Raw genomic sequence first — 26535 nt, 5'->3', positions numbered from 1 at the left:
AAGTTCGAGGCCAGCCTGAGACTACAGAGTGAAGTTTCAGGTCAGCCTGGGCTAGAGTGAGACACTACTTCAAAAACGAAAAAAAAAAGGTTGGGGGGGGGAATCACTTGATGGGCCACGCATGTCCCAACTCTTGTCCCACCTGATTGGCAGCTGTACCTCGGACCCCTCCCACAACCTTGACTCCACCTCCAAGACACTGGACGTCACCAGGTGAACCCTCTAGGCCGCCCTCTCCTTCACGTAGGGCTGGTCCTCTGGCCCGCCTCTGCCACTACAATTCTACCCTGCCAGCCTCCCCTCCAGGCCTGCTCTAGCTCGCCCTCAAGCTCCCATTCCCTGCGGGCCTAGGCTCCTCTCTTGGCCCCGCCCCCTGACGGGGCCCCGCCCCTGATGACCCGCCCCCTTATGGCCACGCCCCCGGTGGCCCGCCTTCTTATGGCCCCGCCCCTTGACGGCCCGCCTCGTTCTGGCCCCGCAATGGCCCCGCCCCCTGATGGCCCGCCTCGTTCTGGCCCCGCCCCTTGATGGCCCGCCTCCTTCTGTCCCCGCCCCCGCGCTTGCCCCGCCCCTGATGGTCCGCCTCCTTCTGGCCCCGCCCCCGCGCTGGCCCCGCCCTCGCCCGCGGCTCACGTAGATCATCCAGCGGGCGTAACGCTGGCGCAGGTTGTGCAGCACGGCTGCCTCGTTGAGGTGCGTCATCATGGCCATGTCCTCAAGTAAGTCGAAGCGGGGTGGGTTCATGGGCTGCAGTTCGTTTTCACGCAGTGTCAGCACCTTCCACGGAGGCGTGTCGTACAGTGAGGGAGGAAGACGGAAACTCACTCTGCCCACACAGTCCCCTGGTTCCCCCTTCATCCAGAGGGTGGATCCCTCGGGGCCCAAGAGGGGCTGATCTTAAGGAAGGGGGAGAGCTCATGGGCTGGAGAGATGCCTTGGCGATTAAGGCTCCTGCCTGTTGAGTCCTGAAGACTCAGGTTCGATTCCCCAGGACCCACGTAAGCTAGCTGGTCAAGGTGGCGAATGTGTCTGGCGTACCCATTATCTCTCCCCCTCTTTCTCAAATAAATAAATAAATATTTAAAGAAAGAAACAGGGAGCCCAACCTTCTGGTCTTTGGTCTCCACGGTGACTTTGCCCCCAGTGGCCTCCGACTTGACTTCAGCCTCCACATAGGCATCTTGTTCGTCAGGCACCCAAACCCTTTTCTTTCCTGGGTTGCAGAAAGGTCATTGAACTTTGAGAGGGGCCCTGGGGGTTCACTGGGGTTTCTGAGCTGTGTCCATAAAGCACACCCTTCCCAGAATAACCCTTCTGCTAGGACAGAAGAGTCCAGGTAAAGACCTTTCCAGCCTCAAGACTGAGCTGAGAGGGTCCCTTGAGATCTTAAATGATCAGAATATCAATCACCTTGCATGCCTGGATTTAGATCCCTGCTTCCGCAGTACTGGCACTGAGACCTGGGGGAAATCCCTCGCCTGTTCCCTTAAATTCAAAATGCCAAAAGGCGCTACTGATGCTCCCTCCCCATATAAAGCCGCCCCTTGAAATCAAGCACATAACCCTCAGGAAGATTCTGCCTTCCCCATTTCATTGACCCATGTCTTGTGCTCTTTCCTGACTGGCCAATTAGCCCCAGAGCTTCAGAAAGCCCAATTTTATGCTGGTTGAAAACATGCAAGAGACAGGAGGTTTTGTTCCCCATCCTCCCACTTGCTAGCCAACCATTTATATTACAAAGCACCAGTAGAAAATAGCACAGCCCCCCCCTCACCCCCCCCCCATTTAAAACCTTGTTTAAAAATTTAAGATGCTGTTGGGCATGTTTGAGGCCACCCTGAGACTACATAGTGATTTCAGCTTGGGCTGCAGTGAAACCCTACCTCAAAAACCAACAACAACAAAAAATTTAAGATGCCAACGTGGTGGCGCATGCCTTTAATCCCAGCACTTGGGAGGCAGAGATAGGCGGATCACTGTGAGTTTGAGGCCAGCCTACATAGTGGGCTAGAGCAAGGCCTTATACCTCAAAAACAAACAAACAAAGATAATAGCAGGGTGTTAAATCTAGCCCAAGGCCTTTTCAGGCATGGTACCTTGTGTAACTACAGATTTTGTGGACCCCTGAATCTGGCTCTGGCTTTGTCTCTCCCTTCTCAGGTACTTGAGAAGATACATGGAAAGTCACCGGCTCTGGGTCCAGAACCGGGGCACAAGATAGATATTCACTGCCTATTGTTATTATTGTGCTATGAGCAAATCAGGTCATAAATAGTAGTCTTTATTCCTGTCTCTGATAAACAATGGCTTTAGCTCTGTGGAAAGCACTAAAAATAAGTCCCAGCACAGGTTCTGTGGACGTGAGGAGGTTGCCTGTACTCAAGTCTCGTCTCAGAGCACCCCATGCCCCCTGTTCCAGCCTGAGTCTTCCAGGCAGCTCCAGGAGGTAGGCGCTTATTACCCTGTTTTGCAGTGGGACAAAATGAGGTTTATTCACAGACACATGGTAGTGTACACGTGGTCCCTGAAGTTTTAGCCTCCAGATCCCAGAAACTAAGGAGAAGAAACAGTGCTAAAGCTGTCAGGCCAGAGTGCCACCCTCCTCCCCTCTCCTGGTCTGAAGCCATGCGGGTTTCTCGGTGACTGCCCCCTCCTGCCCCTGCCCTTACTTACCATCCCATGGGACGGTGTGCACCTTCATCAACTCCTGGTAGCCCTGGCGGAGATAGCAGGCTGACTCCCCAAGTTCACTCACATCCATCATGGTGGTAAGAGGCGGAGAAAAGAGGGCCTGGAAGTCTGAGTGGTTCAGAGTGGTCCTAGGCAGCGGGCACTGGGAGACAGCAGTGACGGGAAACTGAGGGCCAAAGTGGCCCACCCTGGGCGTGATCCTCCAGCCCCCAAGGCTCGATACTGCATGACACTACGGGTGGATTTCCAACACATACACCGCTAAACACAAGAGCATCCTCCTACAGATACGGAGGACCTGCGCCCACCCATGGGCTCTCGTGCCCACCCACCTACCCTCCAGTTCCAACTACAGCCCCGATCACCCACCTCGGCACCACAGTAAGGGCGGGGAGCCGCGCTACCCCTTTTATTGCTGTCGTCAAGGTCAACAAAGGAGAGCTATGTGAGCAATGTCACAGCCCCCCCAGCCCAGCCACAGGACACAAAAGGCAAATTCCCTTTTATCTCCACCAGCTCGGTCCCTGGGCTATTTTTACCTTCCATTGTCAGGGGATCACAAAGGCAGAGAGAGACACTCCGCTCAGAGACAGGGAAGCTGGGATTCAGAGAGTGACAGGAACAGGGACAAGGCAGTGAGGAACTCAGAGGTAGAAACTGAGTCACAGAGAATGTGATCTATGTAGAAAGAGACCCACTCCTCCAGAAGCCGAGAACAAAGAGACTCCGGTAACCGATGAATACACTGTGGGACCATTTATTCCACTTTCTTCAAACATCCTGGAAGAATGAGGCAAAAAGCAAGAAGAGCAATGAGGAAATTTCAAATATTGGCAGAGATGGGACAAATAAGAGAGAAGCAGCCATCCCTCTCCAGCGCCTGGGCACTCTCTTTCTTCCCTGTCTATATCACCATCTTTCCAAAGGTTCCCCAAAGGGCACTCCAACATGAAGAAAACCAGACCAAAGCCTGGCCTGGTGCAGCTCATCTATAATTCCTTGTACTCAGTAGCCTGAGGCAGGAGGACTCCAGGTTCAAGGCCAGTCTGAGTAACTTAGCAGGACCTTATCTCAAATTAAAAAAAAAAAAAAAAGTAGAAGGAAGGCTAAGGATGTAGATCAGTGACAGAGCACTAACCTAGCATGCTTGAGGCACTAGGTTCAGTCCCCCATACCACAATAAAAAGGAAGAAGAGCCGGGCATGGTGGTGTATACCTTTAATCCCAGCACTTGGGAGGCAGAGGTAGGAGGATTGCTGTGAGTTTGAGGCCACCCTGAGACTACATAGTGAATTCAGGTCAGCCTGAGCTAGAATGTCACCCTACCTCAAAAAAACAAATAACAAACAAAAGAAGAACGAAGAGAAGGAAGAGAAGAGGAGGAGGAGGAGGAAGAGGACTGGAGAGATGGCTTAGCAGTTAAGTGCATGCCTGCAAAGCCTAAGTAGCCAGGTTTGATTCTCCAGGACCCACATAAGATGGATGCACAAGGTGGTGCATGCATCTGAGGTTTGTTTGCAGTGGCTGGATGCCTTGGCACACCCATTCTCTCTTCTCTCTCCCTCTCTCTCTGTCTCTAATAAATAAATAAATCTTTAAAAAAAAAAAAAGGAAGAAGAAAGAAACAAGAAAAAAAAAAAACAGGGCGGGTGTGGTGTGATGGCATATGCACTTGAGGGGACAAAGCAAGAGTATTTGTTACAAGTTCAAAGTCAGCCTGATCTACATAGTGAGTTCCAGGCCAGAGGTGCATAAAGAGATCCTGTCTGGAAGGAAGAAAAGAAGAGAAAGAATGAAGGAAAGGAGGTAGGGGAGGGAAAAGACAAAGAAAGAGGGGAAGAAAGGAGGGAAAGAAAGAAAAACAAGAGGAAAAAAGGACAAGAGAACCCAGGTGTAGTGCACGCCTTTAATCCCAGCAGAGGTGGGAGGATTGCCACCCTGATGAGCCCCATTGTATTCTGACATTCAAGATCCACAGGGAGCCAGCTTCTTGCAGGGCGCTCCCACTCCCAAGAGGAGCTGGGGATGCTGGCCCTCAGTGAGCCCGATAGGGCTGCAGAATGTGTCAAGGTACTTGCAGACTCTCCTGTCCATCATTCCACTCACAACTTAGCGACGTGGCAGAATTTTAGAATTGCAGACTTGGAGGATCCAAGAGTCCTCAGCGTTGGACACCCAGAATGAGAACTCCAGAGCCAGAATTCCAGTACATACCAGGTGGAACGCAGAGAATCAGAGGATCCAAGATCTTTGGGCACTGGACACAGAACTAGGGAGCTCTAGAGCCGTGGTTCCAAGCAGGCACCAGGATCAGAAATCCTCTGTGCCAATAGGCAATTGACTGGTACATCAACATGACACAATTGCTGTCCAGTTATGCCAAATAAAATGTATAAAAATAATTCTGTTGTGAGCCAAACAGCTTAAAAACAGGCAAAATTAAGCATTAGGAGGGAAGTGGAAGATGGTCTGAGGGAGGAAGACTCTGGAATGACGGAAATGCTTCATACATTGAGTCACCTGGTGGTTACATAGTGGTGCCCACCTTGTGAAAGAAATCAATCTGTACATCTACAAGGATGTGTGACATTTATGCTACACAGAAGCTTTAAAAAAAATTCACTGGGCTGGAGGGATGGCTTAGTGGTTAAGGTACTTGCCTGCAAAGCCAAAGGACCCAGGTTCGATTCCCCAGGACCCATGTTAGCCAAATGTACAAGGCAGTGCATGTACCTGGAGTTCATTTGCAGTGGCTGAAGCCCTGGCTTGTCCATCCTCTCTCTCTCTCCCTCCCTCTTTCTGTCTGTCAAATAAAAAAATAAAAATAAGGGCTGGAAAGATGGCTTAGCGGTTTAGCGCTTGCCTGTGAAGCCTAAGGACTCCGGTTCGAGGCTCGGTTCCCCAGGTCCCACGTTAGCCAGATGCACAAGGGGGTGCATGCATCTGTAGTTCGTTTGCAGAGGCTGGAAGCCCTGGCACGCCCATTCTCTCTCTCTCCCTCTATCTGTCTCTCTCTGTGTCTGTCGCTCTCAAAATAAATAAAAAAAATTAAAAAAATAAAATAAAATAAAATATTTTTTAAAAAACACTGCCAGGGTGGAGAGATGAGTTAGTGCTTAAGGTGCTTGCTTGGGAAGCCTAAGGACCCAGGTTTAATTCCCCAGTACCCACGTGAGCCAGATGCACAAGGCGGAACATGTGTCTGGAGTTCGTTTGCATTGGCTGGAGGCCCTGCCACACACATTCTCTCTTTCCTCTTTCTCTCTCTTTCTGTCTGTCTCATACACACACAAATAAATAAATAAATACACTGCCAAATTAGACAAAACCTGTCAAAATTACAAATACCTGGGCCCTTTTAGGAATTAATCCTACATTTGTTTCCCCATTTGGGAGAGACATTCAGATTACTTCCCATCTTCTTTTTAAAATACTTTATTTATTATTTATTTGTAAGCAGACAGAAAGAGAGAATAAGAGAATATGATTGGGTGCACTAGGGCTCCTAACTGCTGCAAATCAACAATTGCATATCTGGTTTACATGGATACTAAGGAATCAAACCTGGGCCATCACCCTTTGAAAGTAGGTGACTTTTAAACCACCTAACTGTCTTTCCAGCTGATTTCTTAACTTTTGCCATTAATATCAGGACTGTGGTGAGGACTCTTGTACCATCAATTGAATTTTATGAAGTAAACATACTCTGTTCAAGAAATGGATGTAATGCCCACCTTGGTGGCTCACCTCTATGGTCCTAACGCTCACAGGCTAAGGCTGGAGGACTGCAACAAATTTGATGACAATCTGAGCTCAAAGCCAGTGGAGGCCGGAGAGATGGCTTAGTGGTTAAGGCACTTGCCTGTGAAGCCTAAGGGCCCAGGTTTGATTCTCCAAGTACCACGTAAGCCAGATGCACAAGGTGGTGCATGTATCTGTAGTCCATTTGCAGTGGCAGGAGGCCCTGGTGTGTCCATACTCTCTCTCTCTGTCTCAAATAAAAATACATTATTATTATTATTATTATTTGGTTTTTCAAGGTAGTGTTTCACTCAGGCTGACCTGGAATTCACTATGTAGTCTCAGGCTAGCCTCAAACTCACTATGATCCTCCTACCTTTGCCTCCCAAGTGCTGGGATTAAAGGCATGCACCACCACGCCCCACTAAAAATACATTATTTTTATCTTATTTTTACTTTAGAGAGAGCCAGCAAGTGAGAGAGCCAGAAGGAGAGAGAGAGAGAGAGAGAGCATGGGTGTGCCAGGGCCTCATCTACTGCAGTCAAACTCCAGACGCTTGCGCCAGCTAGTGGGCATATGTAATTTTATGCTTGCCTCACCTTTGTGCTGGTTTATGTGGCATCTGGAGAGTTGAACATGGGTCCTCAGGCTTTGCAGGCAAGCGCCTTTTGGACTGGAGAGATGGCTTAGTGGTTAAGGTGCTTGCCTAAGAAGCCTAAGGAATTACATTTGACTCTCCAGATCCCACATAAGCCAGATGCACAAGGTGATGCAAGGTCACACATGCACTTAATATGGTGCACATGTCTGCAGTTTGATTGCAGTGGCTGGAGGCCCTGGCGTGCCAATTCTCTCTCTTGCTCTCTCTCTCTCGCCCTCTCTCTCTCTCTCTCTCTCTCTCTCTCTCTCTCTCTCTCTCTCATAAAAAATTACAAAAACAAGGCCAGGAGTGGCAGCACTCTGGAGGCAGAGGTAGCAGGATTGCCATGAGTTCAAGGCCACCCTGAGACTACAGAGCGAATTCCAGGTCATCCTGGGCTAGAGTGAGACATTACCTTGAGAAACCAAAAAAAGATAAAAAAAAATTCTAAGTTACAAAAATTGATAAAATAAAATAAAAATTAAGCCAGTCATGGTGGCATATGCCTTTAATCCCAGCACTCAGGAGGCAGAGGTAGGAGGATCGCTGTGAGTTCAAGGCCACCCTAAGACTACATAGTGAGTTCCAGGTCAACCTGAGCTAGAGTGAAACCCTACCTTGAAGAAAAAAAAGTGCAAATTACCAAGAATTATGAGATCTTTTCATATGCTGCTCTCCCACCAGCATAATACAATCCTGATTCTAATGTCACATATTAGTGTTGTCTATTTTCAGAATTTGTATGTATGGAATCTTGATAATTTTTTTAGTTGACAATTTCCATAATTATAGACGATAAACCATGCTGATTCCCTCCCCACCCCCACTTCCCCTTCACAAATCCACTCTCCATCATATCCCCTCCCTCTCTCAATTAGTCTCTTTTATTTTGATGTCATGATCTTTTCTCCTATTATGAGGAACTTGTATAGGTAGTGTCAGGAACTGTGAGGCCATGGAATGGATATCCAGGCCATTTTGTGCCTGGAAGATTGCATTGTAAGGAGCCCTACCCTTCTTTTGGCTCTTACATTCTTTCTGCCACCTCTTTCACAATAGACCCTGAGCCTTGGAAGGTGTGATAGAGATGTTTCAGTGTTGAGCACTCCTCTGTCACTTCTTCTGAGCACTATGGTGCCTTTTGACTCATCCCAGTAGTCACTGCCATCTGAAAAGAGAAGCTTTTCAAACCAAAAGTGAGAATAGCATTAATATATGGGTATGAACATTAAGAAAAGTTGGCAGGCAGGATTGTGCACGCCTTTAATCCCAGCACTGAGGAGGCAGAGATAGGAGGATTGCCATGAGTTTGAGGCCTGAGACTACATTGGGAATTCTAGGTCAGCCTGGGCAGGAGGAAGACCCTACCTTGAAAAACAAACAAACAAAAAAAACAACAAGAAAAAAACAAAAAGAAAGAAAGAAAAAGAAAAGTGCTTACAGGGCAGTTTGGTGAGCATAATATATGCATTTAGCCAGACAAGAGCAGGCGTTACATCCCTAGGGCTCATGACCTCCTCTGCCATACACTTTCGACTAGGTTTTCAGTACCAGGCATGTATCCCCTCCTAAGGAGTGGGCCTCCAGTCCAGTTAAAGGACAATTAATTTCCCTCATAACAGACATGCCACTGTTGCACCCATTAGGTCATTTAACCTGGCTGGCCAAACTTGCAGTGTCCTGTTGTTTATCACCACTGATGACTTCTCTGTCTCTCTCTCTCTCTCTCTATATGTATCATTGAACTGCATGCAGTGTAGCTTTTTCTAGCTTTCTGTCAGCTGGTCTGCATGGAGGAGGTTTTCAGCTCAGCTTCAGCTAGATTTCTGTGTCCTTCCAGTCCAAGCATGCGGAATCTTCAGCAGTAGGATTTTGCCATCTAGTTCTGGTGGGAAACCAGGAGCCTTGGCAATGGCCTGTAATGTTTTGGGGGTATCAGGGACCTCCCCAATTTTTATTTTGTTTTATTTTGGTTTAGAGAGAGAAAGAGGCAGAGAGAGAGAGAGAGAGAGAGAGAGAGAGAGAGAGAGAGAGCACACCAGAGCCTTCAGCTGCTGTAAACAAACTCCAGATGCATGCATCACCTTATGGCTTACATAGGTCCTGAGGAATTGAACCTGGGTTCTTAGGCTTCACAGGCAAATGCTTTACCCACCACATCATCTCTCCAGCCCTAATTTTTGTTTTGTTTTGTTTTTTGAGGTAGGGTCTCTCTCTAGCCCAGGCTGACCTGGAATTCACTATGTAACTTCAGGCTGGCCTTGAACTCACAGCAATCCTTCACAGTGTTCTTTGCCATATAAAAGCTTTGTAATTTCATGAGGTCCCAGCAGTTGATCCATGGTTTTATTTCCTGAGCAATTGAGGTTATATTCAGAAAGTCTTTGCCAAAACCAATATGTTGAAGGGTTTCTCCTATTTTTTCCTCTAGCAGTTTTTTCAGAGTTTCAGGTCTAATATTAAGGTCTTTGATCCATTTGGACTTAATTCTTGTACATGGTGAGAGATAAAGATCTATTTTCATCCTTCCTCAGATACCTATCCATTTTCCCAGCACCATTTGCTGAAGAGGCTGTCTTTTCTCCAGTGAGTATTTTTGGCATTCTTGTCGAATATCAGGTGGCTATAGCTACCCAGATTTACATCTGGGTCTTCTATTCTGTTCCATTGATGTACACGTTGGTTTTTGTGCCAGTACCATGCTATTTTTGTTACTATGGCTCTGTAATACAGGTTAAAATCAGGTATGGTGATACCACCAGCCTTATTTTTGTTGCTCATCATTGCTTTAGATATTTGAGGTTTTTTTGTTCTTCCAAATGAATTTTTGGATTTTTTTTTCTATTTGCATGTAGAATGCCATTGGAATTTTGATGGGGATTGCATTAAATGTATAGATTGCCTTTGGTAAGATTTCCATTTTCACAATATTGATCCTTCCAATCCAAGAACAAGGGATGTCTTTCCATTTCCTAGGGTCTTCTGCAGTTTGTTTCTTGAGTGTTTTAAAGTTTTTACTATAGAGATCCTTCACTTCCTTGGTTAGGTTTATTCCAAGGTACTTTATTTTCTTGGGTTCGTTTGCAGTGGCAAGAGGCCCTGGTGCACCCACTCTCTCTCTCTCTCTCTTATTCTGTCTCTCTTTCTTATAAAACTATTTTTTGTAAAATGGAGATGAGTGGGGTCTTGGGACTGTAGCTCAGTGGTAGGATATTTTCTTGGTGTGCTTGAAACTCTGGGTTTGATCCTTAGCACTGGGATTAAAAAATAAAGTAGCTGGGCATAGTGGTGCACGCCTTTAATCTCATCACTCAGGAGGCTGAGGTAAGAGGATGCTGTGTGTTCAAGACCAGTCTGAGACTAATTCCAGGTCAGCCTGGGCTGCAGCAAGAATCTACCTAAGAAAAAAATAAAAAATAAGGGGCTGGAGAGATGGCTTAGCAGTTAAGGAGTTTGCCTGCAAAGCCAAAGGATCCTGGTTTGATTCTCCAGGACCCATGTAAACCAGATGAAAAGGGGTGCATGCATCTGGAGTTCATTTGCAGTGGCTGGCGGCCCTGGTGTGCCCATTCTCTCCCCCCCCCCCCGCCTCTTTCTCTATCTCAAAAAAACTAAAAGTAAAAATAAAATAGCTGGGCATGGTGGTGCATGCCTTTAATTCCAGTACTTGGGAGGCAGAGGTAGGAGGATCGCCAAGAGTTCGAGGCCACCCTGAGACTACATAGTGAATTCCAGGCCATTTTGTATCTGGAAGATTGCATTGTAAGCAGTCCTACCCTCCCTTTGGCTCTTACATTCTTTCTACCACCTCTTCTACAATAGACCCTAAGCCTTAGAAAGTGTGATAGAGATGTTTGAGCACTCCTCTGTCACTTCTCAGCACTGCGGTACCTTTAGAGTCATCCCAGAGGTCACTACCATCTGAAAAGGGAAGCTTCTCTAGCCAGGCGTGGTGGCGCTCACCTTTAATCCCAGCACCTGGGAGGCAGAGGTAGGAGGATCACCATGAGTTCAAGGGCACCCTGAGATTACATAGTAAATTCCAGGTCAGCCTGGACTAGAGTGAAACCCTACCTCAAAAGAAAGAAAGAAAGAAAGAAAGAAAGGAAGGAAGGAAGGAAGGAAGGAAGGAAGGAAGGAAGGAAGGAAGGAAGGAAGGAAGGAAGGAAGGAAGGAAAGAAGGAAGGAAAGCAGGAAGGAAAGAAGGAGGGAAAGAGGGAAAGGAAAGGGAAAGGGAAGGGAAGGAAAGGAAAGGAAAGGAAAGGAAAGAAAAGAAAAGAAAAGAAGGAAAGAAAGAAGAAAAAAAGAAAGAAAGAGAAGCCTATCTAAACAAAAGTGGCATTAATATATGGGTATGAACATTAAGAGAAGTGTTTACCAGGAAGTTTGGTGAGCAAAATCTATGCATTTAGACAGACACCAGCAGGCGTTACATTCCTAGAGCTCATGACTTCCCCCATCCTAGGTTTTCAGTACCAGGCATGTATTCCCTCCTGTGGAGCAGGCCTCCAGTCCAATTAGAAAGCAGTTGTTTTCCCCCATGATATACATGCCACTATTGTACCAGTTGGTTCATTAGGTCTGGATGGCCAAACTTAAGGTTTGCAGTGTCCACTGTTGGTTATCTCCATTGATGACTTCTCTCTCCCCCACAGAGCTGCATGCAGAGTAGCTCTTCCAGATTTCTGTCAACTGGAATGCAGGATTTTAGAACCCAAAATATATCCCAGTGATTGGAATCCCTTCTTTGGGTCAGGGTCCTCCTTGGAGTAATGGCTTTCGGGGACTCTGTGGAAATGCTGCAATAGCATGGAGGCATGAACAAATTCAAGTTCATGTGCATTCTGATAGTTTCTATTCTGAGTCCAAGATTAGGACAAGAGGTCCTCATTGTTCAGGGAAAGAAAGTATTCAAGGAAGACCTCCTAATGGATGAGCCTGGAGTACAAAAACAAAATTTATTATTTTTATTTATTTAAGAGAGAAAGAGAGAGAGCACACCAGGGCCTCAAGCCATGGCAAACAAACTCCAGATGCATGTACCACCTTGTGCATCTGGCTTATGTGGGTCCTGGGGAATCAAACCTGGGTCCTTTGGTTTTGCAGGCAAGTGCCTTAACTGCTCAGCTCCAGCTCCAAAAACAAATTTGACACCTAGATTCACCAGGACAGGGACAGGAACAGGAAAGTCTCTTCTCTCAAAAAAGCTGACATTCCCCTGGATGGCAAAACCAAACAATACAAAACAAAAAACCACCTGTGAGGAAGAAAACAGTTTAGATGATTGAGGGACAGTCACGATGGTGGTGCATCTGGATGAAAAAGGGCAAGTGTTGCCAGGGGAGAGTGGAGGGGCAGGAAAACCATCAAGATCATTCAGAATCATGAAGGACCTGGGACTTGAGATTTCTTTTCTTTTTGAGGAGGAGGGGGTTTCTGAGGTAGAGTCTCGCTCTAGCCCAGGCCGACCTGGAATTCACTATATAGTCTCAGGCTGGCCTCAAACTCACGGTGATCCTGCTACCTTTGCTAGAATTAAGGGCATGTAACACCATGCCCCAGGATGGATTTGGGATTATAAAATTACAAATACAAGAGCAATGGCAATCTTTTAGGGGAGGAGAGTAAGCAACTCGAAGTTTAGTAGTGGCTTCTTAGAGAATGGGCTAGGAGGGAAAAGAGACTCAGCAAGGAGCAATTGGAGAGACGGCTGTGGTCACGCAGGTGGGGACACATGGACCTAGATAGGAAGAAGCACTGATGGGAAGGAAGAGGGGACAGAAATCATGAGCTGACAGTCCCAGGAAGAAGAGAATGAAGACTGTCCTAGCCACCCCATGGGGTGAGGCTGGGGCCCAGAGCAGAAAGGGAGTAAGGCTGGGCCTAGCAATCGGGACAAGACTGTGAACGACTTCAAAAGCAAGATTGAGAGCTTTCCTCTGTGTGAGTTGGGGCACCATCAAAGGAGCTTTTATTATTTTTTCATCAAAGAGCCCCGAGCAAGGGAATCTGACAGGGTGGTCAGGTTTATGTATTCATCGGATGCCTGTGGCAGCTGGTGTGGAGGATGGACTGAAGGGGCGAGGCCGGTGGTAGGAAAACCCATTCAGGGTCAGGCTGCCGGAATAGTCCACAGGCAAGGTGGTGAGGCCCCAAGAGGGGCCCGCCATCCTGGCACCCTGGGGGTGGTTGGGACCCTGCTTGTCCCAGGTTTGTCCTCCTCCTGGGGCCCTGGGCAGCTGCAGAGGGCTCGAGTGGGCCCCAGCTCCGATGCTTCAAGCAGAAAATAGGATGAGGGCAGCCAAAAGGCATCAAGGCTGTTTATCCGGAGAAGAGACGCCTCAGCATGGATTTATGGCTGAAAGGTTACTAGGGGGAGGAGGTGGAGAACCAGCTGTCCCCCATCCCCACAAAGGACAAAGGAGGGGGACTGTGGCCTCATCTGCAGCAAGAGAAGGGAGGTTAGACACATGAGGGGTGGTGTCCTGACAGCATTAAAGGATGAACAGTCCCTTTAGTGATTGTGTAGACCAACTGTCACTAAAAAGCTAGGGAAACTGAGGCATAAAGGGACAGGCAGGTCCTTGCCCAAGGTTGCATAGTGGATTGAAGCTTTGACTTGACCCAGATGCATTGGCCATAAGCTTCTAAACACTAGGGACTTCTCAGAATAATAATAATCTTATGTACTCTTTTTTTTAAATTTTATTTTATTTTTTTATGAGAGAGTGAGAAAGAGGCAGATACAGAGAGAGAAAGAGAGATAGAGAAAGAGAGGGAATGGGTATGCCAGGGCCTGTAGCCACTGCAAACAAACTCCAGACACATGTGGTACCTTGTGCATCTAGTTTTACATGGGATCTGGGGAATGGAACTTGGGTCCTTAGGCTTTGCAGGCAAGCACCATAACTGCTGAGCCATCTCTCCAGTGCCCCCTTTTTTCTCCAGCCCCTCTTAAATAGTCTTATTTATCTATTGGTTTTTTGAGGTAGGGTCTCACTCTGACCCAGGCTGACCTGGAATTAACTATATAGTTTCAGAGTGGCCTCGAACTCACAGTGATCCTCCCACTTCTGCCTCCTGAGTGCTGGGATTAAAAGCATGTGCCACCACACCCAGCTTTATGTAGTCTTTAAATCACCTTCTAGAAAGATCTGGAATGTGCTCACCCTAACAAGAAACATGTATGTGTAGGTATTTGTGAGGGAGGGGCAGAAGGCCTATTGTTGAATGAAGGTTTTCCGGACTCAGAACTGGTTCTGGTCTAGGTCTACGATCTGCTGCATCTGTGAGTTCAGCCTTTGCCTGTGTGGTTGTTTTTATCCAGGGGCTCACTCCAGCCCAGGCCGACCTGTAACTCACTGTGAAGCCCCAGGCTGGCCTCAAACTCGTAGCGATCCACCTACTTCAGCTTCACAAATGCTGGGATTAAAGGTGTGTGCCAACAGTAGCTCACCGTGCCTATCCTCAACCCCACCCAGGCTCTCTCTGGCATTTGACAGGGATCGCTGGTATCTCTTATAGGTCTTGGTATTGCTGTGTTACACATGTCTCTCTAACCCCTGAGAGTCTTCATTTATTTCTCTGTCTTGGCCTCTATCTCTGTCTCTCTGGAGCTCATCTCAGTCTGGCCAACCTCTCACATCAAGGGCCCTCACTGGTCAAGTGACTCCCTGTAGACAATGCTCGGGCCTTGTGCCCAGGCTGGGACAGGTGTCAGCAGCTGTGGCTCTATCTATAGCTCCTCTGCCCTTCAGTTGTTCCCAACTTCAAACAATGGCTGGGCCCTGGATTAGAGACGCCCACCAGTGCTGCTGAGGTGGATCCCGGCGGGCTTGAGACGAGGCTCACGAGGGCTGCGTGGTGACCTTTCATGGGCACCGCTCCTTCTGCCTGGACCCCCCCCTGCCACGCCCATCTTTCACTCTGGGCTCTAAGGCCTTCCAGATCAGAGGCTGGGTGGCTGTAGGACTCACGGGGAAGGGAACAGGCTGTGTCTGTATGTGGGCATGTGGGTGAGAGACTTGTGGGTTTCCCTCCTCCTGCCTTAGGTGACGGGCGCTTGTGGGCACTAGAGTGGCAGTTCCATGAGGGCAGAGCCTGGGTCCTTCTTATACTCTGCTGTATCCTAGCTCAGCCTGGCACCATTTCTTACCTTGGCCCTTAGGAAGAGGGAAGGCACTCCCCTGAGGGATAAGACTCAGGCTTCAGGACCAGGCTAGGGTAATAGCAAAGAAAGCCTTGGGTTCAAATCCCGTCTCTGCCAATATCAGCCATAAAATCTTGACAGAAAACCTCCTAACAATGGTCATTCATAGCTACCTCATGAGTGATAACATTATGATGGAGTTAAAACATCCAGTGTGCTTAGGAGGTGGAGCGTAGGGCTAGTGGAGAACCCACACATTACTGTTATTTCTAAGGCAGAATGTTAAGAAAAATAAGTGAGCCCTGTCATAGAGCATGCCCAGCATGCACAAGGAAGTAGGTCCCATCCCCATACTGGCAAAAAAGAGAGAAGCAGAAGAATGTATTTTTAAAAAAATGGGGCTGGAGAGATGGCTTAGCAGTTAAGGCACTTATCTGAAAAGCCAAAGGACCTTGGTTCAATTTCCCAGGGCCCACATAAACCAGATACACAAGGTGACACATGCATCTGGAGTTTGCAGTGACTGGAAGCCCTGGTGCACCCATTCTCTCTCTCTCTCTCTCTCCCTGTCTCTCATAAATAAAAATAAAATATCTTTTAAAAAATGGGAGATAGGGCTGGAGAGATGGCTCAGCGGTTAAGGCACTTGCCTATGAAGCCTAAGGACTCATGTTCAATTCTCCAGGTCCCATGTAAGCCAGACACACAGTGATGCAAGCACATAATGTGACATGTGCACAAGGGTTGCACATGGCTGGAGTTCAATTGTTCAATTGCAGTGGCTGGAGGCCCTGGTGTGCCAATTCTCTCTACCTCCTGCCCTCACATTAAAAAGTGGGAGGGGTGGAGAGATGGTTTAGTGGTTAAGGCTCTTTCCTGCAAAGCCTAAGGACCCATGCTTAATTCTCCAGATCCCACATAGGCCAGAGGTGAGACAAACACAAGGTCGCACACGTCCACTAGGTGGCGCAAGCATCTAGAGTTTGATTGCAGTGGCTGGGGCCCTGGCATGCCAATTTTCTCTCTCCATCTCTCCCTCTTGTCTCTATATATCTCTAAAAAATAAAATAAAAATAAATTTTTAAAAAAGAGGGACAGGGAAACTTAGATATTTCTTTAAAAAAAAACTTATTTTTATTTATTTGAGAAAGAGAGAGAAAAGCAGAGAGAGAGAGAGAATTTGCGCGCCAGGACCTCCAGCCACTGGAAACGAACTCCAGATGCATACGCCCCCTTGTGCATCTGGCTAACGTGAGTCCTGGGGAATTGAGCCTCGAACCGGGGTCCTTGGGCTTCATAGGCAAGCACTTAACCGCTAAGCTATCTCTCCAGCCCAGAAACGTGGATATTTCTATGTAATCTATGGATAGATTAGCTCAAGTCCCTTAGGATGCTGATAACAATGATGTAGTGGAGCAGGGAGGGAGACTAACTTTTCCCCCTTGTGTACCCTTTTAATACCTCCTGAATTTTTAAGCATAAGTGTATGATTGTATATTTGCAGCATGTATCGTATTTTAAGTGTTTGTCAAGTGAATAAAGCCCTTCTCAGTGTTAGTGGGGAGGAGTCTGGGAGAGGACCAGCCCCTAGAATGTGGCTCCATTGCCTTTATCCCTAGGTCAGGGCACCTGGGTGTGAGCTCTGGGAGCACCCTCTTTCTACCAGCCCAGTGAAGGACAAGTCTGCCCATTCAAACCCATGCCACCGTAAAAAAAATAAGCCAGATACAGGCCTCCACACGAAGCAGCAGAAATGGACAGGGGCACATAGACTCCTGTCCTCTTGCCTGGTTCTAGCCTCCAATCTTCAGCCTATGCTATTCTTAGAGGCTAGATAATGCCAACAGTTGCTGCTGCTCATATCAGCTTCCAGAGCCACCCTGCCCTGAGAGGCCCATCTGGAGTTTGTTTGCAATGGCTGGAGGCCCTGGCATACCCATTCTCTCTCTATTTTCAAATAAATAAAAATATTAAAAAAAAAAATTTAGAGCCGGGCGTGGTGGCACACGCCTTTAATCCCAGCACTCGGGAGGCAGAGGTAGGAGGATTGCCATGAGTTTGAGGCCACCCTGAGACTCCATAGTGAATTCCAGGTCAGCCTGGGCTAGAGTGAGACCCTACCTCGAAAAATCAAAAAAAAAACAAAAAATTTAGGGCTGGAGAAATGGCTTAGCAGTTAAGCGCTTGTCTATGAAGCCTAAGGACCCCGGTTCGAGGCTTGATTCCCCAGGACCCACGTTAGTCAGATGCACAAGAGGGCGCATGCGTCTGGAGTTCATTTGCAGTGGCTGGAGGCCCTGGTGTACCCATTCTCTCTCTCTATGCCTCTTCTGCTCTCTGCCTGTTGCTCTCAAATCAGTAAATAAAAATAAATAAATAAATAAAAATTTTAGCCAGGTATGGTGGTGCATGCCTTTAATCCCAGCACTCAGGAGGCAGAGGGAGGAGGATCACTGTGAGTTCGAGGCCACCCTGAGACTCCACAGTGAATTCCAGGTCAGCCTGGGCTAGAGTGAGACCCTATCTCAAAAAATCAAAAACAAAACAAAACAAAAAAAATTAAAGGAAAAAATTTTAAATGAATTTATAGAACCCGGTGTGGTGGCACATGCCTTTAATCCCAGCTCTCTGGAGGCAAAGGTAGGAGGATTGCTGTGAGTTCAAGGCCACCCTGAAACTACATAGTGAGTTTCAGGTCAGCCTGGGCTAGAGTGAGACCCTACCTCAACCCCCCCCAAAAAAAGGTTCTTTTTTGGGGGGGCATTGAGATAAGGTCTCACTCTAGCCCAGGCTGACCTGGAATTCACTGTGTAGTCTCAGAGTGGACTCAAACTCTCGATGATCCTCCTACCTCTGCCTCTCAAGTGCTGGGATTAAAGATATGTGCCACCATGCCTGGCTTTTTTGTTTTTGTTTTTCAAGGTATGATTCTGCTCTAACCCAGGCTAACCTGGAATTCACTATGTAGTCTCAGGGTGGCCTTGAACTCAAAGTGATCCTCCTACCTCTGCCTCCCGAGAATGCTGGGATTAAAGGCGTGCACCACCATGCTTGGCACAAAAGAACATTTAAAGAGTACCTGATTTATCATGCATCATGCTAGCAGAAATAACCAAAACCCAGTGCTTAGGCCACGGTAAGAGGCCAACAGCAAGAACGGTGTGACTGTAGCTATGTGTACATCGAGGTTCTATTGGGGAAGCCTTGAGTCTGTCACCCAATGGATGGAACTTGAGATGGTGCCCAGTCAGCTAAAATTCTGGAAGGAGTTTCAGCACATGAGCGGGAAGTCTCAGGATCTTGTAAAACCACAGCAATCCCACCCCTCAAGTCCTGTGCTGAAGCCCAGGCCCTGCTGGAGTCACAGGATCAGGATGGCTTTGCCCTAGCCTGGATCAGTTGCCTATACTGTTTGAGTCCAACAAACCTTCTCTCTTGCCTCCAGACTGTGACTGGGTCTGGGACTGCCTCACTCCTAAGGGTCAGCAACCAGCTTTGTGGGAGAGATAGATTCCAAGACTGTCAACCTAATAGTGTCCCCATTTGAGCCTGAGTATTTGTTTTTATTTATTTATTTATTTTTAAATTTTAATTGAGAGACAGAGAGAAGCAGATAGAGAGAAAAAGAGAGAATTTGTGCACCAGAGCCTCTGCAAACGAACAAGGTCCATCTGGCTTACATGGAACCTAGGGAATCAAACCTGGGTCCTTTTGGCTTTGCAGGCAAGCGTCTTAACTGATAAGCCATCTTTCCAGCCCTTATTTTTATTTTTTAATATTATTCATTTATTTGAGAGAGGAAGAGAGAAAAGAGGAAGAGGCAGATAGAATGGGCATGCCAGGGCCTCTAGCCACTACAAATGAACTCCAGATGCATGTGCCATCTTGTGCATGTAGCTTATGTGGGTCCTGGGGAATTGAACCTGGGGTCCTTAAGCTTGGAAGACAAGCACCTTAACCACTAAGCAATCTCTCCAACCCTATCCTGAGTATTTAAAGAAATTTTTTTTGCTTTATTTTTGTTTATTTATTTATTTGAGAGAGAGAGAAAAAGGTAGAGAGAGGGAGAGAATGAGCACGCTGGGGCCTCCAGCCTCTGCAAATGAACTCCAGACGCATGTGCCCCCTTGTGTATCTGTCTTACGTGGGTCCTGGGGAATTGAACCGAGGTCCTTTGGCTTTGCAGGCAAACACCTTAAGCACTAAGCCATCTCTCCAGCCCTACCTGAGTATTTAGAAAGTGCCCTGCTTCCTCCCACATCTTAAGGAATATGGCTTGGGCAACAGGTCTCTCCTTATGCATAGCTCTCAGGAGTTTTATGGCATTTGGAGCTCTTTGTAGCAGCAAGAGGCCCTGGCACACCCATGCTCACTCTCCCTCTCTCTCCAAAATAAATGAATAAAAATCTTTTAAGAGGGGGTGGCGCGGGCCGGAACCTCGAGTTTATTTTAGTTTTTTAAAGAAGAAAAGCTCATGGTGCAAATTGTTATTTCCAGTGCAGGGGCAGGAGGCCTGGCAGAATGGGTGCTGATGGAGCTACAGGGGGCGATCGAGGCTCGCCACAGCACCGGATTAGCTGGAAACCTCCTACAGGGGGCGATCGAGGCTCGCCACAGCACCGGATTAGCTGGAAACCTCCTACAGGGGGCGATCGAGGCTCGCCACAGCACCGGATTAGCTGGAAACCTCCTACAGGGGGCGATCGAGGCTCGCCACAGCACCGGATTAGCTGGAAACCTCCTACAGGGGGCGATCGAGGCTCGCCACAGCACCGGATTAGCTGGAAACCTCCTGGGAGACCTGCATGACACCACTGAGGGACTCCCTGTGCTGATCGCGGGCCATCATATCCTGTATGGGAAAATCATCCGCCTGGAGAAACCTTTGGCCGTCCTAGTCAAGCAAGCTCCGGGGGAGCAGGACTGTGATGAGCTTGGCCACGAGACTGGCACCCAGTACCTGGTGACAGCACTCATCAAAAACGAGATCCTTTTCAAAACCCGCCCTAAGCCCATGATCACCAACGTCCCCAAGAAAGTATGAAAGAACCCCGGATTTTCCCTAGAGAGCGGCCAACTCCTTGGACTCGCGCTCCACTGCCACCTCGAGGACGACTGGATGGTTCCCTGGGACCTCAGGGGGGTCCTGTTATGAACCCAGGCCATCCACTAGGCATGAGCTCGGACCCCGTCCTTATGGCAGCAGGTTCTCCTGGTGGAAATGTGGTCCCATTTCCAAGGAATCCGACTCCTTGTCCAAGTTCATCAGGCTCGTTGGCTTCAAATCCAGCACCTTTTCCTGCTGGTGCTCGTGACCCAAGCATGACTGCTTTCCCAAGAGGAATGAATTCCACCAGCATGGGTGCAATTTCTTTCCCAAGGCCAGGTGGCCTCTTGGGACCAGGACCAGCTCTAAACCCTAGAACAGGGTCTCTTCCAGGGCCTCTGTCTAACCCCAGGTTGGGAGGTCTCCCAGGCCCAGGTCCCATGTCCAACCCAAGAGTAGGTGGTCTCTTGGGAGTGAGTCCTGACCCCAGAAGTGGTGGCCCCATAGGTCCTGGATGTGGACCCAACCTGAGGGCGGGTGTCTTGTCATCTGGGAGTGGTCCTTCCAATCCAAGGCCAATTGGCTTGGGCCCTGGACTGAGTCCCAATCTGAGGTCAGGCTTTTTAGGTGCAAATCCTGCTCCTAGGTCAGGCATATTTCCAGGGCCAGGCCTGGGGCCTAACCCACGAGCAAGTGGACTGGGTCCAGGTCTTGGATCCAACCCAAGGGCCAGTGGCCTGGGCCCAGGTCCAAATCTGGACACCAGAGCAAGTGGCCTCTTGGGCACAGGATCTGGCCTTAACTTAAGAATGGCTGGACCTCAAGGTCTAGATCTTGCCCCCATTCTAAGAGCTGCAGGTCTTTTAGGAGCAAACTCAGCATCTTTCTCACAGGCTTCTGGAAACATGGGCACAAGCCCATCCATGACGAGAGTACCTGGCCCCTTAGGCCCAAATACCCATCTCCCATGTCAAGGGCTCCTGGCGCTATAGGCCCCAATTCAGCTCATTTCTCAAGGCCAGGTGGTCCTATAGGGATAAATGCCGGTCCCTTTCCAAGGGGGGCAGGTTCAGGAGGACTGAACCCAGCTGCCTTTTCTCAGTCTTCTGGCACATTAGCTTCAAACCCAGGTACCTTCCAGAGGCCTACTGGCCTCCAAAGCTCAAATCAAGGCATTTTCCCAAGAGCCTCTGGGCCCCTGGGCCCAATCCAGCCAACTTTCAAAGGGCCACTGGCCTGCAAGGTCCAAGTCCAGCTACCTTCCCAAGGTCTGCTGGTCCATTAGGCCCAGGTCAAGTTGCTTTCCCAAGGTCAGCTGCTGGGCACCTGGGCTCTTCTGCAGGTCCTGTGGGTATCAACCCAGCTCCTTTTGCAAGACCAGCTGGTACCCTGGGTCTAAACCCAGCTTCCTTTCCAAGGATGAATGGCCCTGCAGGCAAGAGTTTAGTTCCATTTCCTAGAGTGGGGAGCCTTCCTGGTGCAAACTCAGCTGTTTTCCCCAGACCAGGGGGTCCAATGGCTGCAATGTACCCAAATGGAATGTTGCCCCCTTAAGTACCACTTTCCCTCCAGGACCACTTTGTTTTTCAAAGCACTGTGGTTCAAAGTAGGGAATCTCTTAGGTAAAAGAGTAGATTGGGAGCTACTGTCTGAAGAGCACAGGTGAGGCTCAAGTTCAAGTGAGCCTTTCCCATCCCACTCCCTTGCTTTTTTCTTGACTGAAGATGAAATACTGTTAGTGGGACATGGACTGTGGCAGGCGGGAAGGATCTTGTCCTCAAGAGAAAGGATCTCCGGCCTTCCTGAGCCCTGCTGTGCTTTAGTCCCACAGCTGTCTGCCCCTGTTTCTTCCTAGTTTCTTGACTTGTTCTGGTGGACTTTTCCTCAGGGATACACTGGCCCCCAGGTCCTAAGCTGTGTGCAGCCCTGTGCTCTCCACTGGAGAATCAACTCACTTGTTCTACGGAGTTGCTGCATAATTGGAATTGGACCATGCTGCAGTAACTGACCGGGGTGACCTGGACCTGGTCCCCTTCTACTGCCAGACCTTTCTCTGGGAGCTTATACACAGAACGGGGAGATGGACCACAAGAGGTGGGGCCAACCCACCAACTTTACATGTGACTAGGCCTGTGGCTCCTTTCTCCTGTCACTTAGAGGTGACCAGCCTTAGGGCTCCTCTGTTCATCCAGTTCCCTCTCCACTGGTACTCCCAATCAAGAACCTCAAATTTTAAACATTGGATGGGAATTGGGGGTGGGGGAGGAGGGGGAGAAATCACTGTGCTTTGTTCAGCCTGATGTGAAGGATGGTGTTTTTCCTGCATTGTATCTTTTCTATTTCTTTAATAAATGGGATAAGAGTGAGTGGACAGATCCCACACTGTGTTCCTAGTAGTCATCCTGGGACTGGGCATAGAAGACACAGCCATGACTGCTCCTAAAGTGGACCATGTCCCCTGGGGTGGAGTATCTACTCCTAAGAATTGTCTTCTCGATGGGCCTCTCACTCTGCTGCCCACTGTCCCCTCCCCTCTAGGTCCAGTACATATTGTGATATCTGTTTGTTTCCCACCCCAGCCTGGGCAAGCTTCTCTTTTCTTTGTTCTCCTGGGCTCAGTAGAGCCAGGCTAACAATTCAGCTGTGGAGTCTGCCTGTCTGCATGTAAATCTTAATTCATTACTCTTGTCTCTTTGAGACAGCACCTGTCCCAAAATGAATTAGATGAGATGACATCTTGCTATTAAAAAGGAGAACAAATGATCATAAATGTTGGTGGGGATGTAGAAAAAGAGGAACCCTTCTACACTGCTGGTGGGAATGCAATCTGGTCCAGCCATTGTGGACATCAGTGTGGAGGTTCCTAAAACAGCTAAAGATTGATCTACCATATGACCCAGCTATAGCACTCCTAGGCATATATCCGAAGGAATCATCTCATTTCCTTAGAAGTATGTGCTCAACCATGTTTATTGCTGCTCAATTTTTAATAGCTGGGAAATGGAACCAGCCTAGATGTCCCTCAACTGATGAGTGGATAATGAAGATGTGGCACATTTATACAATGGAGTTCTACTCAGCGGTAAAGAAAAATGAAGTTATGAAATTTGCAGAAAAATGGATGGACCTGGAAAGGATTATACTAAGTGAGGTAACCCAGGCCCAGAAAGCCAAGTGCCACATGTTCTCTCTCATATGTGGATCCTAGCTACAGATGATGGGGCTTCTGCGTGAGAATGAAAATACTTAGTAGCAGAGGCCAGTAAGTTAAAAAGGAGACATAAAGGGAAGAGAAAGGAAGGGAGGAGGGTACTTAATAGGTTGATATTGTATATATGTAAGTACAATGATTGAGATGGGGAGGTAATATGATGGAGAATGGAATTTCAAATGGGAAAGTGTGGGGGTGGGGAGGGAGGGAATTACCATGGGATTTTTTTATAATCATGGAAAATGCTAATAAAAAATTTTAAAAAAACATGAAAAAAAATAAATAAAAGAAAGACTGATTGAGAGGGAGAAGGGATATGATGGAGAGTGGAGTTTCAAAGGGGAAAGTGAGGGGAGGGAGGGCATTACCATGGGATATTGTTTATGATCATAGAAGGTGATAATAAAAATTTTTTAATGTAAAAAAAAGGAGAATAGTACCCAATACATTGTATATAATAAGTATTCAGTACATGATCTACTTTTTATTTGATTTTATGAGAGAGAGAGAGAGAGAGAGAGAGAGAGAGAGAGGATGGGCGCACCAGGGCCTCCAGGCCTCAAACTCACATTGATCCTCCTACCTCTGCCTCCTGAATGCTGGGATAAAACGTGTGCGCCACCACGCCCAGTGTCTCTCTAACCCCTATCTCCCTGTTTCACTATCTGCCTGATTGTTTGAGACAGTGTCTCTCATTGAACCCTAAACTGCCATTTTTAGTCATACTGGCTTGCAAGCCAGCCCCAGAGGTTCTCTGTTCTACACTCCCCCATAAAACTGGGGTTACAGATGTGTGTGGCCGCACCCAATTGTTCACCTGGGGAGTCAAATCCATGCTAAATCAGGCCCTCATGCTTCTAGAACAAGTGCTCTTACCTGCTGAGCCATCTTCCCAGCCCCTCCACCTTATTAAAAAATAAATTTTTTTAAAATTTATTTGAGAGAGAGAAAGAGACATAGCTAGGAAGAGAAAGAGAGAGAGTGCATGGGTGTGCTGGGGCATTTTTCCAATGAACTCTAGATGCATGTGCCACTTTGTGCATCTGGCCTTACATGGGTATTGGGGAATTGAACCTGGGCTAGCAGGTTTTGCAAGCAAGCATCTTTAACCGTGGAGCCACACCCACACCCCTTATTTTTTGAGACAGGGTCTCTCACTGAAACTGGAGCTCGATTCAGCTAGACTAGCTAGCCAGCCCCAGGGTCCCTTGTCTCTGCCTTCCCGAGCTGCTAAAAGTATTTTCTTGAACCATACATCAAAACAAAGCAAAAAGATCCATAATGAGCTACTCTTCACAGTAAACAGGATGACTAATCAAATAAACAAGTACTAGTGATGCAAACAGTGGAAGTCTCATAGGTTGTTACCATTTCTTTTTGTTTGTCGAGGTGGGATCACACTCTGGTCCAGGGTGACCTGGAACTCACTACATACATAGTTTCAGGGTGGCCTTGAACTCATGGTGATCCTCCTACCTCTGCCTCCCAGGTGTTGGAATTAAAGGTGTGTGACACCACACCCAGCTGGTTTTTACCATTTTGGAAAACGGTTGATGACTCTTCAAAGGGTTAAACATATAATTACCGTATGATATGGCAATTTTACTCCTAGGTTTCTACTTAATTGAATAAAAACATAGCATTCAAACAAAAGCTTTTATGTGGATGGTTATAACAGCATTATTATTTATTTATTTTGGTGTGAATGTTTATTCTGTGCTATTATGAGAGTTTTTATTTATTTATTTATTTATTTTCATTTTTTGAGGTAGGGTCTCACTCTAGCCCCGGTTGATCTGAAATTCACTATGTAGTCCCAGGGTGGCCTTGAATTTACAGTGATCCTCCTAACTCTGCTTCCCCAGTGCTGGGATTAAAGGCACACCCAGCTTGAGGTTTTGTTTGTTTGTATTATGGCTCAGTTAAGAGATCATGGACTGTGGGGATGTTTGAACATCATTGGGATTGATAAAAACTATGGGGACTTTTGATGCATTGGATTTTACATCATGTATTGTTATTCGTTTATGAGGGCTAGGAGCAGAATATGGATGTTTGATTCAGGTGTCCCCCATAAACTTATGTGTTCTGAATGCTAGGCCCCCAGCTGAGGCAAATTGGTGAACTAAAGCCTCCTGGAAGCAGTGTATTGTCGGGAGTGGACTTATGGGCGTTTTACCCAGCTCCCTCTCGCCAGTGTTTGGCACACTCTCCTGTTGTGGTCGTCCACCTGATGTTGGTCAGGAGTTGATGTCCACCCTCTGCTCATGCCATCGTTTTCCCCTGCCATCATGGAGCTTCCCCTCACGTCTAAGCCAAAATTAACCTTTTTTCCCCACAAGCTGCCCTTGGTGGAATGTTTTCTGCCAGCAATGTGAACCTGACTGCAACAATACCCAAAACATTGTATAGGGGTAATACATGATGCCAAGTTTGCTTGTGAATCTTGGGTTGTTTTGTTTTGTTTTGTTTTGTTTGTTTTGAGACAGTCTCGCCTCTAATTAACTATATAACCAAGAGTGACCTTGAACTTCTAATCTTCCTGACTTCAAGTTCTGAGTGCTGGGATTAGTGTACAGCACCTCACGCAATTCATGGCGTGATGGGGAAGAAACCAGAGCTTTGTGTGTGCTAGGCAAGCCCCCCACCAACTGAACTCCGTCCTAGTCCTTGCATAGGGTAATAAACACCTAATAGAGGAGACTGTCTACCTGAGGTTGGGGTTGAATTCAACCACAGAGTGACACATGGCCCTTTCTTCTACACAGAAGTCCCCGTCCATGATGTTTTAAATATTTTATTTATTTGAGAGAGAGTCACACAGAGGCAGATAGAGAGAAACAATGGGTGTGCCGGGACCTCCAGCCACTGCAAATGCTCTCCAGATACAAGCAGTACCTTGTGTACTCAGCTTTACATGGGTACTGGGGAATCGAACCTGGGTCCTTTGGCTTTGCCAGCAAGCACCTTAACTGCTAAGTCATCTCTCCAGCCTCCCCAACACCATTTTTGTTTTTGCTTGCTTGTGTGTGTAACATGGTGTATGTGCATGTAC

At 47.6% G+C, this 26535-nt stretch overlaps 2 protein-coding genes and 1 pseudogene across 2 annotated transcripts in view; 2 read left to right on the top strand and 1 right to left on the bottom strand.

Moving 5' to 3' along the window:
* Positions 1–2764, bottom strand: part of Myh7b (myosin heavy chain 7B) — a 29096-nt gene extending 26332 nt beyond the window's left edge. Inside the window, exons 1-3 of the mRNA XM_012951047.2 lie at positions 2674–2764; positions 1107–1213; positions 634–777 (exon numbers count right to left, since the gene is read on the bottom strand). Of these exons, the coding sequence (XP_012806501.1) occupies positions 634–777; positions 1107–1213; positions 2674–2764 (342 nt within the window). The remainder of the gene's footprint in view (positions 1–633; positions 778–1106; positions 1214–2673) is intronic.
* LOC123462891 (chromosome transmission fidelity protein 8 homolog) lies at positions 608–20260 on the top strand (the record flags this gene model as incomplete). The annotated part of the gene is made up of 2 exons (XM_045157057.1): positions 608–719; positions 19720–20260. A coding segment is annotated over exon 2 (507 nt), but the record flags the coding sequence as incomplete, so codon positions are not given.
* On the top strand, positions 20248–22632 carry LOC123462957 (annotated as a pseudogene).
* Positions 22633–26535: the final 3903 nt, after the last annotated feature.

The sequence above is a fragment of the Jaculus jaculus genome, chromosome 8, assembly GCF_020740685.1.
Source record: "Jaculus jaculus isolate mJacJac1 chromosome 8, mJacJac1.mat.Y.cur, whole genome shotgun sequence".
Classification (NCBI taxonomy): domain Eukaryota; kingdom Metazoa; phylum Chordata; class Mammalia; order Rodentia; family Dipodidae; genus Jaculus; species Jaculus jaculus.
Note: the sequence above shows the minus strand (reverse complement) of the source record. Positions and strands in the feature narration are given on the sequence as shown.